The sequence below is a fragment of the Zophobas morio genome, unplaced genomic scaffold (assembly GCF_036711695.1).
Source record: "Zophobas morio isolate AGI-343-1 ecotype UQ-CSIRO unplaced genomic scaffold, CSIRO_AGI_Zmor_V1 ptg000008l, whole genome shotgun sequence".
Taxonomy (NCBI): domain Eukaryota; kingdom Metazoa; phylum Arthropoda; class Insecta; order Coleoptera; family Tenebrionidae; genus Zophobas; species Zophobas morio.
The window spans coordinates 6,484,137-6,497,591 of NW_026972113.1; the positions used below are offsets into that span (position 1 = coordinate 6,484,137).

General features: G+C 35.3%; 3 protein-coding genes across 6 annotated transcripts; 2 read left to right on the forward strand and 1 right to left on the reverse strand.

Moving 5' to 3' along the window:
• The first annotated feature begins 12 nt into the window (after positions 1-12).
• Positions 13-9,567, forward strand: LOC135125183 (DCN1-like protein 4). 4 transcript variants are annotated; one of them, XM_064050566.1, is made up of 6 exons: positions 13-266; positions 509-632; positions 8,503-8,875; positions 8,922-9,129; positions 9,181-9,243; positions 9,302-9,567. In XM_064050566.1, the coding sequence occupies exons 2-6, from the start codon at positions 547-549 to the stop codon at positions 9,307-9,309; spliced, it is 738 nt and encodes a 245-aa protein (XP_063906636.1). In that variant the 5' UTR covers positions 13-266; positions 509-546; the 3' UTR covers positions 9,310-9,567. The 4 variants fall into 4 exon arrangements, with proteins under 4 accessions (XP_063906636.1, XP_063906637.1, XP_063906638.1 ...); XM_064050567.1 differs by having other exon boundaries at positions 8,518-8,875; XM_064050568.1 differs by lacking the exons at positions 13-266; positions 509-632 and adding an exon at positions 8,274-8,454.
• On the reverse strand, positions 9,558-10,623 carry LOC135125181 (protein FRG1 homolog). Its single transcript, XM_064050565.1, has 4 exons — positions 10,516-10,623; positions 10,103-10,469; positions 9,854-10,056; positions 9,558-9,799 (listed from the first exon to the last, which is right to left on the reverse strand). Exons 1-4 carry the CDS (start codon positions 10,611-10,613, stop codon positions 9,652-9,654), a joined length of 816 nt encoding a protein of 271 aa, XP_063906635.1. The 5' UTR covers positions 10,614-10,623; the 3' UTR covers positions 9,558-9,651.
• Positions 10,624-10,642: 19 nt separating this feature from the next.
• LOC135125175 (SCY1-like protein 2) lies at positions 10,643-13,400 on the forward strand. The gene is made up of 4 exons (XM_064050558.1): positions 10,643-10,843; positions 10,891-11,717; positions 11,770-12,072; positions 12,124-13,400. Exons 1-4 carry the CDS (start codon positions 10,705-10,707, stop codon positions 13,285-13,287), a joined length of 2,433 nt encoding a protein of 810 aa, XP_063906628.1. The 5' UTR covers positions 10,643-10,704; the 3' UTR covers positions 13,288-13,400.
• The last annotated feature ends 55 nt before the right edge of the window (positions 13,401-13,455 follow it).

Below are 13,455 nucleotides of genomic sequence, written 5' to 3' on the forward strand. Positions count from 1 at the left end.
GAACGCGCTGATAACGAAAACCTTGCTGATATGCCCGCATTCTCCGCTTAATTCGCGATCGCAGCGGCTTTGATACAAGCTAGCCAACCTTGGCAGCCGCGCTCTCGCTCACGAAAAACCCTGAACTTTCAAGGTTAAAAATATGCTACAGCTGATGCAGAGATCACCCGAGTTTGGAATTAAGAATTTGAATTTCACGAAAACTACATGAAATTGTAAAAGTCTGCAACCGATCACATTGCACTCGTCGTCGTTTAAAGCCAAGTGTAAGTTTGCGCGGTGGTCTCGGCTCGGGGGTAAAATTCCCGTTTCCAAACACACTTGGGAGGGGTAATCAATTCGCTATTTATATTTATCGGTTCGCATTGTTATCGTTAATTTCCTAAACGCCGCAAGATTTCATCGGCGGATCCGAGGAATTCAAGCTCCGAGCAAAAATCGTTGAGACCGAGCACACATAACCTTACTTTTCGTGTGGAACGCAAATACACAGTTGTGGTGTTTTCAGGCGAGATCATCGCTAGTTTTTAGGATTTTCAATTTGCAATGCCACGTAGTAAACGTAGATCAACTACGGATATGAGTTCAAATGAAGATGACAGATATGCATCCAAGAGACTTCGAAATTCAAGGTATGTGGAGATTTGGGAAGTTGGTGGGGTTAGGGGGCGACCTGGGGGCTCAAGAAGTCTTCAGGCCCCACACAGTTGTTTGTTAACATACGTATAAAGTGCAAACTCTAGGGAATCCACATGTGTATGACCTGCACCACTCCTTTTACGTACAATTATAATTTCAACGATAACTTCAAAATCAGGTCATTTTGGGTGAATCTGACACGTTGGGTCAGTCACTAGTGGTATTCTTTAGAGTTCTAGAAAGTATTTTTAAGCAACCCAAACATTTGTCACAGGTTCTATTCAAACTATTTAATCAGAAAAGTCTACATTGAAAATTATTACATGCATTATTTTATTCATTCAAGTTTTGATTAATTTGTTGCCAGAATGGGGCCTAAGTTAGGAATATAAATTTTGGGTAGTGGAAGACAAAGTCCATTTGAGGTTCTATCACAAGATAAATTCCCTAATCATATAAGGTCTGTATGACATTTACGTCAGATAGCGACACCTAACGGGAAAAATAAGCATGACAGACGTGACTGTTGACACTTCAAGTGATGTAAATTGGTTTCTATTCAAACGTTGAACACGTATTTATTGGCACAGGTGATCATTTGTTGTAAGCCTTGTACAAATTTTAAATTGTTTCATTATTTATTATATTACCATAATAGAAAAAGTCGCCCATCTTGTAATAATGTCAAAAACATTTTTTTTTTAAGATTAAAAAAGGTGTGGCGTCTATAAAAAACAATAAGTGGGTGTTTATCACTGGCAGATCAATATGCCACTTTGGAACTTTATAAGGGTGAGAATATAAATTTTTAGGAGCTAGCGATTACCTTCTTCTGATTTAACCGACTTATTGCTTTTTTTGGTATTCAAAAGTCGCGTTATCGTATTCATTTTTAACACAAACTTGTTTACAACAGTGGCACAATCGCGTGAGCATAGCATAATCATACCTTGAACTGCAGGACAAAGGAAATTAATTGATTTGTTTATTTTTAATTGATAATGTTTGTTTGTTATGAAAATTGTGATGATAATATTTCTTTAGTCGTTGTTACATTTGTAGTTGCTATTTTTTTTTTTTTGTAATTTATTGGAATTTTAATTTCACGCTTAAATTTTGGGGTTAGGTTCTCCAATGTACACGAAAAATTCGTTGAGGTTTTTGTTTAGTTCATTCACCATGAAGTTGCAGATTATGTAACAACTTTTAAATATTTTACCTTGGTTTATTTATTATTGACGTCAATTTACTGATTTTTTTGTCAGTTTAAAAAATTGGTGTAAAAATTGAAAATGTTTTTGAGATTGCGTCATTTTAAAAAAGTAAGAATGCGAGCGCAGCGAGCATGTTTAGGTATTCTTAAAAATTGCTGTCAGTGTCCATGTGAAACTAAATTATTACAAGAGAATTACGAAAAATCGAAAATTCGAAAAATCGGAGTCGAAAAATTACAAAATCCGGAAAAGCGCAAAGTGAAACAATGGAAATTCCAATTTCGAAACATGAACAAATCGAAAATTGATTAATAAAATATTCAAAAAATCGAAAATTGCAAAAATCGGTATCGAAAAATCGAGAAATTGAAAAAACGAAAAATGGAAATAAAAAAAAAAAGAAAATTCGAATATGGAAAATCGAGATTAAGAAAATGGAAACATACAAAAAAAAATGTGGAAAGTTGAAAAATCGAAAAATGGAAAAATCGAAAATCCGAAATCCAAAGTCGAAAAATCGATTAATCAAATAATCGAAAGATCGAAAATTCGAAAAATTGAGAATTCGATGAAACAAATTTGCGAAAAATCAAAAATTGACAAAAACGAAAATTCAAAAAACCAGAGTCGAAAAATTGAAAAATCGAGGAACTGACAAAGCGAAAATAAAAAAAAAATGAAAATTCCTATTTCGAAAATCGAAGAACCGAAACTCGAAACTTGAAAAATCGGTGTCGAAAAATTGGAAAATTTAGAAATTGAGAAAGCGCAAAGTGAAAATGAAAATTCGAAAATCGAGCTTAAGAAAAATCGATAAGTCGAAAAATGGAAAAATTGAAAAATCGAGAAATGGAAACTAAAAAACAGAAAATTCGAATAGGGAAAAACCTAAATACGAAATATCAAAAATTGAACATTTGAAAAATTGGAAAGTTGAAAAATTGAAAATTCCTATTTCGAAAAATGAACAAATCGAAAATTCGAAAATCACAGAAGCAAAACTCGACAAATCAGAAATTCCAAAAATCGAAAATTGTAAAAATGGGTATCGAAAAATTGAAAAATCGAGAAACTGAAAAAATTGGTGAATCGAATTTCATAAAACGAACAAATCAAAAATCCAAAATTCGAAATTTGAGATTAAAAAAACCGAAAACTCCAAGAATCGAAACATAAAAAAAGATATCGAAAATTGAAAAATCGAAAAGTCAAAAAATGGATAAATTGGAAAATCGAGAAATGGAAATTAAAAAAAACGAAAAGATCGAAAAATCGGAAATTTCTAATATCGAGAATTGAAAATTCGATGAAACAAATTTGCGAAAAATCCAAAATTAAAAAAAAAACGAAAATTCGAAAATCGGAGTCGAAAAATTGAAAAGTCGAAGAACCGAAACTGGACAAATCGAAAATTGAAAAAACGAACATTCGAAAAATCGGTCCCGAAAAATTGAAAAATCGAGAAATTGAAAAAACGAAAAATAAAAAATGGAAAATCGAAGTTCAAAAAAAGGAACAAATGAAAAATTGAAAAATCGAGAAATGGAAATTAAAAAAAAGAACATTCAAATATGGAAAATCGAGATTAAGAAAATCGAAACACAAAAAAAAAAATGTCGAAAGTTGAAAAATCGAAAAGTCGAAAAATGGAAAATTCGAAAATCCGAAATCCAAAGTCGAAAAATTGATGAAACAAATAATCGAAAGATCGAAAATTCAAAAAATCGGAGTCGAAAAATTGAAAAATCGAGGAACTGACAAAGCGAAAATAAAAAAAGATGAAAATTCCTATTTCGAAAATTGAAACTTGAAAAATCTTGGAATTGAAAAAGCGCAGTGAAAATGAAAATTCGAATTTCAAAAATCGAAAATTCGAAAATCAGGCTAAAGATAATCGAAAAGTCTAAAAATGGGAAAATTGAAAAATCGAAAAATGGAAATTAAAAAACAGGAAATTCGAATATACGAAATATCAGAAATTGAACATTTGACAAATCGAAAATTCTAAAAATTGGAAAGTTGAAAAATTGAAAATTCCAATTTTGAAAAATGAACAAATCGAAAATTGAAGAAGCGAAACTCGACAAATCAGAAATTCCAAAAATCGAAAATTGATTATTAAAATATTTAAAAAATCGAAAATTGCAAAAAATTGTATCGAAAAATTGAAAAATCCAGAAATTGAAAAAACGAGAGACAAAAAAAATGGAACATCGAATTTCAAAAAGCGGACAAATGAAAAATTGAAAATTCGAAAATCGAGATCAAGAAAAACCGAAAACTCCAAGAATCGAAATATACAAAGAAAATATCCAAAGTTGAAAAATGAGAAAATTGAAAAAGCGCAAAGTGAAAAAAATTAAAATTCGAATTTCGAAAAACGAACAAATCAAAAATCGAGCTTAAGAAAAATCGATAAGTCGAAAAATGGGAAAATCGAGAAATGGAAATGAAAAAAACAGAAAATTCGAATATGGAAAAACCTAAATACGAAATATCAAAAATTGAACATTTGAAAAATCGAAAATTCGAAATATCGAAAAATCCAAAGTCGAAAATTTTAAAAATTGAAAAGTTGAAAAATTGAAAATTCCAATCTCGAAAAATGAATAAATCGAAAATTCGAAAACCGAAGAAGCGAAACTCAAGAAATCAGAAATTCCAAAAATCCAAAAATTGTAAAAATCGGTAGCGAAAAATTGAAAAATCGAGAAACTGAAAAAACGAAAGATTAAAAAATTGGAAAATCGAATTTCAAAAAACGAACAAATCAAAAATCCAAAATTCGAAAATTGAGATTAAAAAAACCGAAAACTCCAAGAATTGAAACATAGAAAAAGATATCGAAAGTTGAAAAATCGAAAAGTTAAAAAATGGATAAATTGGAAAATCGAGAAATGGAAATTAAAAAAAACGAAAATTCGAAAAATGGAAAAATCGAAAATCCGAAATCCAAAGTAAAAAAATCGATGAATCATATCGAAAATTGAAAATTCGATGAAACAAATTTGCGAAAAATCCAAAATTGAAAAGTCGAAGAACCGAAACTCGACAAATCGAAAATTCAAAAGGCGAAAATTCGAAAAATCGGTGTCGAAAAATTGAAAAATCTAGAAATTGAAAAAACGCAAAGTGAAAAAAATTAAAATTTGAATTTCGAAAAACGAATAGATCAAAAATCGAAAATTCGAAAAATCGGGTTTAAGCAAAATCGAAAAGTCGAAAAATGGAAATTAAAAAACGAAAATTTGAAAATGGAAAAATCGAAGAAGTCAAACTCGATAAATCAGAAATTCCAAAAATCCAAATTGATTAATAAAATATTAAAAAGTCGAAAATTGAAAATACGAAAATTGTAAAATCGGGATCCAAAATTCGAAAAATCGGTGTCGAAAAATTGAAAAATCTAGAAAATGAAAAAGCGCAGTGTGAAAATGAAAATTCGAAAATCAGGCTTAAAATAAACCGAAAAGGCTAAAAATGGGAAAATTGAAAAATCGAAAAATGGAAATTAAAAAACAGAAAATTCGAACAACCCAAATACGAAATATCAGAAATTGAACATTTGAAAAACCTAAATACGAAATATCAAAAATTGAACATTTGAAAAATCGAAAATTCTAAATATCGAAAAATCCAAAGTCGAAAAATCGAAAATTCTAAAAATTGGACAGATGAAAAATTGAAAATTCCAATTTCGAAAAATGAACAAATCGAAAATTCGAAAATTGTAAAAATCGGTATCGAAAAATTGAAAAATCGAGAAATTGAAAAACGAAAGATTAAAAAATTGGAAAATCGAAGTTCAAAAAACGAACAAATCAAAAATCCAAAATTCTACAATTGAGATTAAGAAAAACTGAAAACTCCAAGAATCGAAACATAAAAAAAGAAATCGAAAGTTTAAAAATCGAAAAGTCAAAAAATGGATAAATTGAAAAATCAAGAAATGGAAATTAAAAAAACGAAAATTCGAAAAATGGAAAAATCGAAAATCCGAAATCCAAAGTAAAAAAATCGATGAATCAAATCGAAAGATCGAAAATTCGAAAAATCGGATATTTCAAATATCGGAAATTGAAAATTCGATGTAACAAATTTGCGAAAAATCCAAAATAGAAAAAAAAAACGAAAATTCGGAAAATAGGAGTCGAAAAATTAAGAAGTCGAAGAACCGAAACTCGACAAATCGAAAATTGAAAAAGCGAAAATTCGAAAAATCGGATTTAAGCAAAATCGAAAAGTCGAAAAATTGAAATCAAAAAACAAAAATTCGAAAATGGAAAAATCGAAAATTCTAAAAATTGGAAAGTTGCAAAATTGAAAATTTCAATTTCGAAAAATGAACAGATCAAAAATCGAAAATCGAAGTCAAACTCGAGAAATCAGAAATTCTAAAAATCCAAATTGATTAATAAAATATTAAAAAGTCGAAAATTGAAAATACGAAAATTGTAAAATCGGGATCCAAAATTCGAAAAATCGAAAATTCGAAAACTCGAAAATTTTAAATATCGAAAATTGAAAAAACCGAATATTCCAAAAATCGGAGTCGAAAAATGGAGGAACTGACAAAGCAAAAATTAAAGAACTTGAAAATTCCTATTTCAAAAAATGACCAATTGGAAAATCGATTAACCAAATATTTGAGAAATCGAAAATTGCAAAAATCGGTGTCGAAAAATTTAAAAATCGTGAAATTGAAAAAGCACAAAGTGAAAAAAATGAAAATTCGAATTTCGAAAACGAACAAATCAAAAATCGAAAATCGAGCTTAAGAAAAATCGAAAAATGAAAATTAAAAAATAGAAAATTCGAATATGGAAAAACCCAAATACGAAATGTGAAAATATTGGACATTTGAAAAATCGAAAATTCTAGAAATTGGAAAGTTGAAAAAATTGAAAATTCCAATTTAGAAAAACGAATAAATCGAAAATTCGAACATCGTAGAAGCGAAATTCGACAAATCAAAAATTACAAAAATCGAAAATTGATTAAGTAAAATATTCAAAAAATCGAGAACTGAAGACACGAAAAATGTAAAAATTGGTATCGAGAAATTCAAAAAACGAAAGATAAAAAAAATTGTAAAATCGAATTTCAAAAAACGAATAAATAAAAAATCGATAATTCGAAAATCGAGATTAAGAAAAACCGAAAGTCGAAAAGTGGGAAGATTGAAAAATCGAGAAATGGAAATTAGAAAAACCGACAATTCGAATATCGAAAAATCGAAAATCCGAAATCCAAAGTCGAAAAATTGATTAATCAAATAAATGGAAAGATCGAAAATTAAAAAAATTGAAAAGTTGAAAAATTAAGACCTATAATAAATATCAAAAATCGAACATTTGAAAAATGGAAAATTCGAAATATCGAAAAATCCAAAGTAGAAAAATCGAAAATTCTAAAAATTGGAAAGTTGAAAAAATAAGAACCTGTTTAGGTTTTTGGTTAGGTCATTTACCACGAAGTTGCAGGTTATGCAACCCACTTAAAAAAATTTTACCTTGATATTTTTATTTATTATTGACCTCAGTTTACTGATTTTTTTTGGGTCGGGTTTCCTAGCTTAAAAAGGGGTCTAAAAATTTTTGAAACCGCATCATTGTAAAAAAGAATAGTAAGAGTGCGAGCGCAGCGAGCACGTTTAAGTATTCTTAAAAATTACTCGTCAGTGTCCCTGTGAAACTAAATTATTAAAAGAGAAAATGCTTATGCTTTGCTTACGATAACCTTAAAACGTTTGCAAGATTTCATTCAGTTTTGCAGTTTCAAAGTTAAATTGTAAAAATATGAACGTGTAGGATAAAAACTCAACACGGATTCATAAACCACAAATTTATTTTTATACTTACGCTCTGCAGTTAAAGTGACAAAATTGTAAGTAGTAATTGAAAAGGACCTGAGACAAATTCGTGTGGCACTCGTGAAAATCAGCCTTATTCACTTGTGCCATAAATAACTCCGCATGCGACGTACTCAAAATAGTTTAGCTGGAAAGTTGTCTCAGTGGTGCGAAAGTGAACATTTGCATTTTCGAAATTTTTGTTTTTAATCTCTTGTTTCGATAAGTATGCAACTACGGGGACCGTCAATGAAACGGATGGGAGCGGTCTGCCACCACCTGCTGACTAATCCGTCGCCCACAAGACTGATTATATTTACCTCAAAACAATAGGGAACACGCAAGAAAATTATAACTCGAAGTGCGCATAATAGTTTGAGGATCTTAGGAGGGATTCAGAGCAAAATTTTGGGCTGACGTCATCACTTTTTTGCATGGGCTAAACAATTTTTTCTGTTGCTCCAGTTGGCGTTTTTTAGACAAAAGTGACTCTTTGTAAAACGCGGTAAAACCGCGTCTTTTGCCGGCCGCAGACCCCGTGGCAAAAAATCGTTTCGGGCGATCACGGCCACCTGTTACACAACGCGTAAATACGTCAAACCGCTCCAAATCCCACATTTTGGAGCCACTGTTTGGAAAGTGGCCCGACCATGAGCGCGTACTATTTTTACCTCGTCATCCCGCTGCTTTTATTTATAAAACTTACGTTTCATTGACGGTTGCTCTTGACATCTGTATGGACGATGAAGAGTAGGTTTTTGTGTGGTTTTCGAGTTGAACAAGAGGAGTGGAAAAAAGTGTGGATTTTTCCAGCTCTCGCAGAGTGTCCCGCGTGGAGGAGGCGCAGTCTTTCAGTCAGAAACGGTGTCTGGCATGGTTCAGGGAGTACACGACACCGGACGACCCGGACACGTTAGGCCCCGAAGGCATGGAGAAGTTCTGCGAGGACATCGGAGTCGAGCCCGAGAACGTCGTGATGTTAGTTTTAGCGTTTAAAATGCAGGCGAGGCAGATGGGGTTCTTCACGAAGGAGGAGTGGCTGAAGGGGCTAGGCGAGATGCAGTGTGATTCAATACAGAAACTACAGTACAGACTGGATTATTTACGATGTCTTTTAAACGATCAAAATATATTTAAGGCCATTTATCGATATGCGTATGACTTTGCTAGGGTGAGTCGGTGGCGTGGTGGTACCGAATTTCACGATGTCGTTTCAGGATAAGGATCAAAGGAGCATGGACATGGAGACCGCCAAGGCGATGCTTCAGCTCTTGTTGGGGAAACATTGGGCGTTGTACACACAGTTCAGTCAGTTCCTTGATCAGTCAAAGTACAAAGTTATAAATAAGGACCAGTGGTGTAATATCCTCGAATTTTCGCGGACCATCTACAATGATTTATCCAATTACGATGTGGATGGAGCTTGTAAGTACCCCGCTTTCACGTTTTTTTAAAATAACACAAACGTCGTTCCAGGGCCGGTAATGTTAGACGAATTTGTAGAATGGTTGAAAACGTCAAGAGCTAAAGCCGCCATAAGTTGAGATTTAGTCATCTAAGTATTTTTTTTAACTTGCTGTAAATTATTTTGTTACAGAACCATGATTATACATAGCCCAGTTCATCAATTTTACTGGAAGTGCAATCGTTTACATTTCATTATATTTTCAACACTTTACAAGAGTTTAGCTACTTCCAGTTAAAAATTTTAAAATCAATGTATCGTCATCACAAAATGTGTAATAATAAATCTTATGTTTAGATCCCGTCTCTAAATGTAACTCAGAACGAACTGATTTAGTTAATTTATTGTAATAAGTGTAAGATTTGGTATTATTTCACATAAAACTCACTGACAGTTAATTTTGTATTTTTTTTTTTTTTTTGTTGTAAAATAAATCTACAAGATAAGTTTAGAAAAATGAATAAATTCCATTAGAAACTGCATTATTTACAATATCGGTCCGCCTTCATCTTACTTCTCCTGTCCAGCAGCGCCTCGTGGAACGTCCCATCGTCTTTGGCCTTCTTCAAATTCGAAGTGTCTTCTTTTGAAATGCGCAGGCGCTTGTCTTGGAATTTCTGGAATTTTTTACTGCAACCAACACAATTTAATTAAACAAATGTGTAACAGTTACAATCCACTTACACATAATTAATTTCCACTTGTTCAAGGTCCCCCTGCTCCTCCACAGGAACGTCCTTGAGCGGATTCACGTCCTTGACAGTCTGCGACCTAATGTACAACATATGATCAGCCCCCGCTTTCTTATCAACAGCCACCACAGCATCATCATCATCTTGAATACTCATAAAACCCTCTGTGTAACTTTGTAACGCCATTTTACCCTCCTGCAACGAAAACCTCACTCTATGATCACCCCCATACAACACATACCTGAAAAACGGGCTCCCACTGCTCCATCACACCAATAGCATCTGAGCGCCCTGTAACAACCCCGTTTTTTTCGACCCTCAAGTACTTGCCATAACCCGATTTAAACGCAACTTTGCGCTCGTCGATTAACACCGCAGTCAAGATTTCTTCAGGCGAGGGACCGTCGCCTTCGTCGTGTGGGGCCCCCAGTGTAAACAAACCATTATCGAGGGCTTTCACATATGTGTGTTTCCCGAATTCTATGGCCACGGGACCTGTGATTTCTTCGACTTTTGTGACTTTCCACCAGTTGCCGTGGACGAGACAGTCGGGGTCGACTCTAGGGGCTGCATCCACTCGCTTGCTTTTATGTTTGCGTTTTTTCGCCCTAGACACTCTATTGTAACAAAATTAACCCGAAACGTACTACTTACTTGTGTTTTTCGCCCTTGAGGACGAGTTTTCCAGGGCGAACTTTATCATATTCCGACATTTCTAAATAAACAAAGTTTGAGGTTAGATTTGTGCGCATGCGCTTTCACACCACCCATGTGTCAATAACGTCAAACAAATGTCAACAATGTCAATTGTGCAATAAATAAATAATTAATCATTCTCGAAAAATGGAAGTTTTCAATAAACTATATTCACAAGTGAGTAGTTCTGTTAGCAGCACTGTGTCTCAATTATCGGGGGTCCTACCCGGAAATCCAGTCACTCGCGAATTTGACGCAACCACCCACATTGCATCCGCAGGCCCAGGTACCCCCTACAACCCTCTCGATTCACTCTAACCCATTCATCCCCAGGCCTAGTTTGGAAAATCTACAAAGGCTACAAGCGCTCCACTAAACAAGAAGCGTCAATTTTCGTCTTCGAGAAGCGCCAATTGGAAAAATGGAACAAATCCGACCGAGAAATCATTCTGGAAAGTCTGCGCCGCGGTGTCACTCAACTCACGAAAATCCGTCACCCCCAAATTCTAACCGTCCAGCACCCGCTAGAAGAAAGTCGCGAGAGTCTTGCATTTGCAACTGAGCCGGTTTTTGCGAGTCTGGCCAATGTTCTAGGGAAAACCACAAACATGCCGCAGCCGGCAAACATGTCCGACTACAAATTATTCGATGTGGAAATTAAATACGGGTTGCTACAAATCAGTGAGGGGCTTGCCTTCTTGCACAACGACGTGAAGTTGTTGCACAAGAACGTGTGTCCGGAAAGCGTGATTATCAACAATCAGGGGGCTTGGAAGATTTTTGGGTTGGATTTTTGCGTGCACAATACGAACCCGGCGAATTTACCCCCGGTGTATCCGTGCGAGGGGTTTTCGCCGACGCTTCCAGATGTGTGTCAGAGCAATTTAGAGTTTCTGGCGCCCGAGTGTGTTTTGAATCAGACGCATTCAGCTGGTAGTGACATGTTTTCGGTGGGGATGTTGGCGTACGTGTTGAATTCGCCCGGGAATCAGAGTTTTACGCCAATTAGGGATCTTCAACAGTTTCGAGCGAGGGCGCAACAGTTGAAGAATTTGAATCTAGGGAAGTTGCAATGTATTCCAGAGGCGCTACGAGAGTATGTTAAGTTGTTGTTGAATTTTACTCCAGAGTTGAGACCGGATGCGCATCAATTTACTAAAGTAGGTATTTTTAGTTTTCAAGTTGGTATTCACTGTGTTTTTTTTTTAATAGATTCCATATTTTGATGACGTTGGTATTAAAACGCTGACGTACTTAGATTCTCTTCTCCAGTGGGACAATTTGCAAAAATCTCAGTTTTATAAAGGGCTCCCGGAAGCCCTCCCCAAGCTCCCCCATCGAGTTAAAGTCCAAAGAGTCCTGTCCTGTCTCTCCCGTGACTTATCCCAACCCGCGATGGTCCCTTTCGTCCTTCCTAGTATCCTAGACATAGCGCAGGAGTGTAATAAGGACGAATATTGCACGCACATTCTCCCCCACTTAAAACCCGTCATGAAACTGATGGAGCCAATCCAGGTACGTATCACGTAATGGCGGCTGAAGGGGAAGTAACTATTTTTCTCACAGATTTTACTAATAATGTTGCAAAAAATGGAACTATTGTTAAAACTGACCCCCGCTGAAGACATCCAACAGCACGTTCTACCAATGTTGTATAGAGGCTTGGACTCCGACAGCCCCCAAATCCACGAACTTTGCTTATCAGTGTTGCCAACTTTCGCGGGTCTTCTAGACCATTCCAACGTCAAAAACAGTCTCCTACCACGAATCAAACGCCTCTGCTTATCAACATCAAGTCTCTCAGTGAGAGTCAACTGTTTATTGTGTGTAGGCCGACTTCTCGAACACTTAGACAAGTGGTTAGTCCTCGACGAGGTTCTCCCATTCCTTCCACAGATTCCATCGCGAGAACCCGCCGTCTTAATGGGGATTTTAGGCATCTACAAGTTGGCAATGAATCACAAAAAACTAGGTATAAGTAAGGAAGTAATCGCCACAAGAATCTTACCGTTCCTCATACCCTTATGTATCGAGAACGGTCTCACTCTATCCCAATTCAACGCTCTAGTAACTCTAGTCAAAGAAATGTTCCAGCTCGTCGAAACCGAGCACCGCACTAAACTAGAACAATTGAATTCGGTCAAAGACGAGCAGAAAGTGTTGGCAGCGACCATCCCGGCGTACCAACCCACAAAAAAACCAGCGGAGTTGGATCAAGCTTTCACTGGGTTAGGTTTAGACTCGTTCGTTTCTATGAGTTTACAAGAAAAGCAAAAAGTTGCGCAACAACAAGACACGTTTAAGGCGTTTCAGAATCAGCCGGCTTTGGAACCGGTCAAACCGGTTAGTGTGGCCACGCCTCCGAAGGATCTGTCGTTGACGCTCATTTCCGATTGGTCGAACGCTAATGTGACGAGTCCGGGTGGGGGCAACAACGGGTTTAGTGGGCGTGGCGGGAATTGGATGGGTGGGGCGCAGACGAATTTCGCGTCTCCGCCGAATCCGTGGAGCAGCAACCAGAATAGTCAGTTTAATTTGAACAGGAGTAATAATAACGCGCCTCAGACTAATTGGGATTCTTTGGATAAGCTTTTGCCGCTTGGTGGGGCCGGGGGCGGCGCTAAAGTACCGATGAATCAAATGATGGCGCAGAAGCAACCCTTGATTCCAGGACCGAGTGTGGGTGGTAACGTTCTTTCGAAGGACGACATTATGGATTTGTTAAGTTAAAATGCTGCATTTATTTATGTGATTTTATTTATGTGTTTTTTATTCCACTGAACGAGATTATCTTTGTGTAATCACTTCGCACTACTATAATAATAAATAATTGAGAGAAATAATAGCGCTTTTATTATAATTATTTATTATTAGGGTGAAGTGCGGCTGTCTATTTTT

Excerpts from the sequence above, each read along its gene's own strand:
- LOC135125181 (XM_064050565.1), bottom strand. The coding sequence starts at position 10,613 with ATGCGCACAAATCTAACCTCAAACTTTGTTTATTTAGAAATGTCGGAA. Across the intron at positions 10,470-10,515 it reads CTCAAGGGCGAAAAACACAA|GGCGAAAAAACGCAAACATA; the intron begins GTAAGTAGTACG and ends TAGAGTGTCTAG. Across the intron at positions 9,800-9,853 it reads CAAGTGGAAATTAATTATGT|TAAAAAATTCCAGAAATTCC; the intron begins GTAAGTGGATTG and ends TGTTGGTTGCAG.
- LOC135125183 (XM_064050566.1), top strand. The coding sequence starts at position 547 with ATGCCACGTAGTAAACGTAGATCAACTACGGATATGAGTTCAAATGAA. Across the intron at positions 633-8,502 it reads AAGAGACTTCGAAATTCAAG|TGTGGATTTTTCCAGCTCTC; the intron begins GTATGTGGAGAT and ends AGTGGAAAAAAG. Across the intron at positions 9,130-9,180 it reads TTACGATGTGGATGGAGCTT|GGCCGGTAATGTTAGACGAA; the intron begins GTAAGTACCCCG and ends ACGTCGTTCCAG.
- LOC135125175 (XM_064050558.1), top strand. The coding sequence starts at position 10,705 with ATGGAAGTTTTCAATAAACTATATTCACAAGTGAGTAGTTCTGTTAGC. Across the intron at positions 10,844-10,890 it reads CATTGCATCCGCAGGCCCAG|GCCTAGTTTGGAAAATCTAC; the intron begins GTACCCCCTACA and ends ATTCATCCCCAG. Across the intron at positions 11,718-11,769 it reads ATGCGCATCAATTTACTAAA|ATTCCATATTTTGATGACGT; the intron begins GTAGGTATTTTT and ends TTTTTTTAATAG.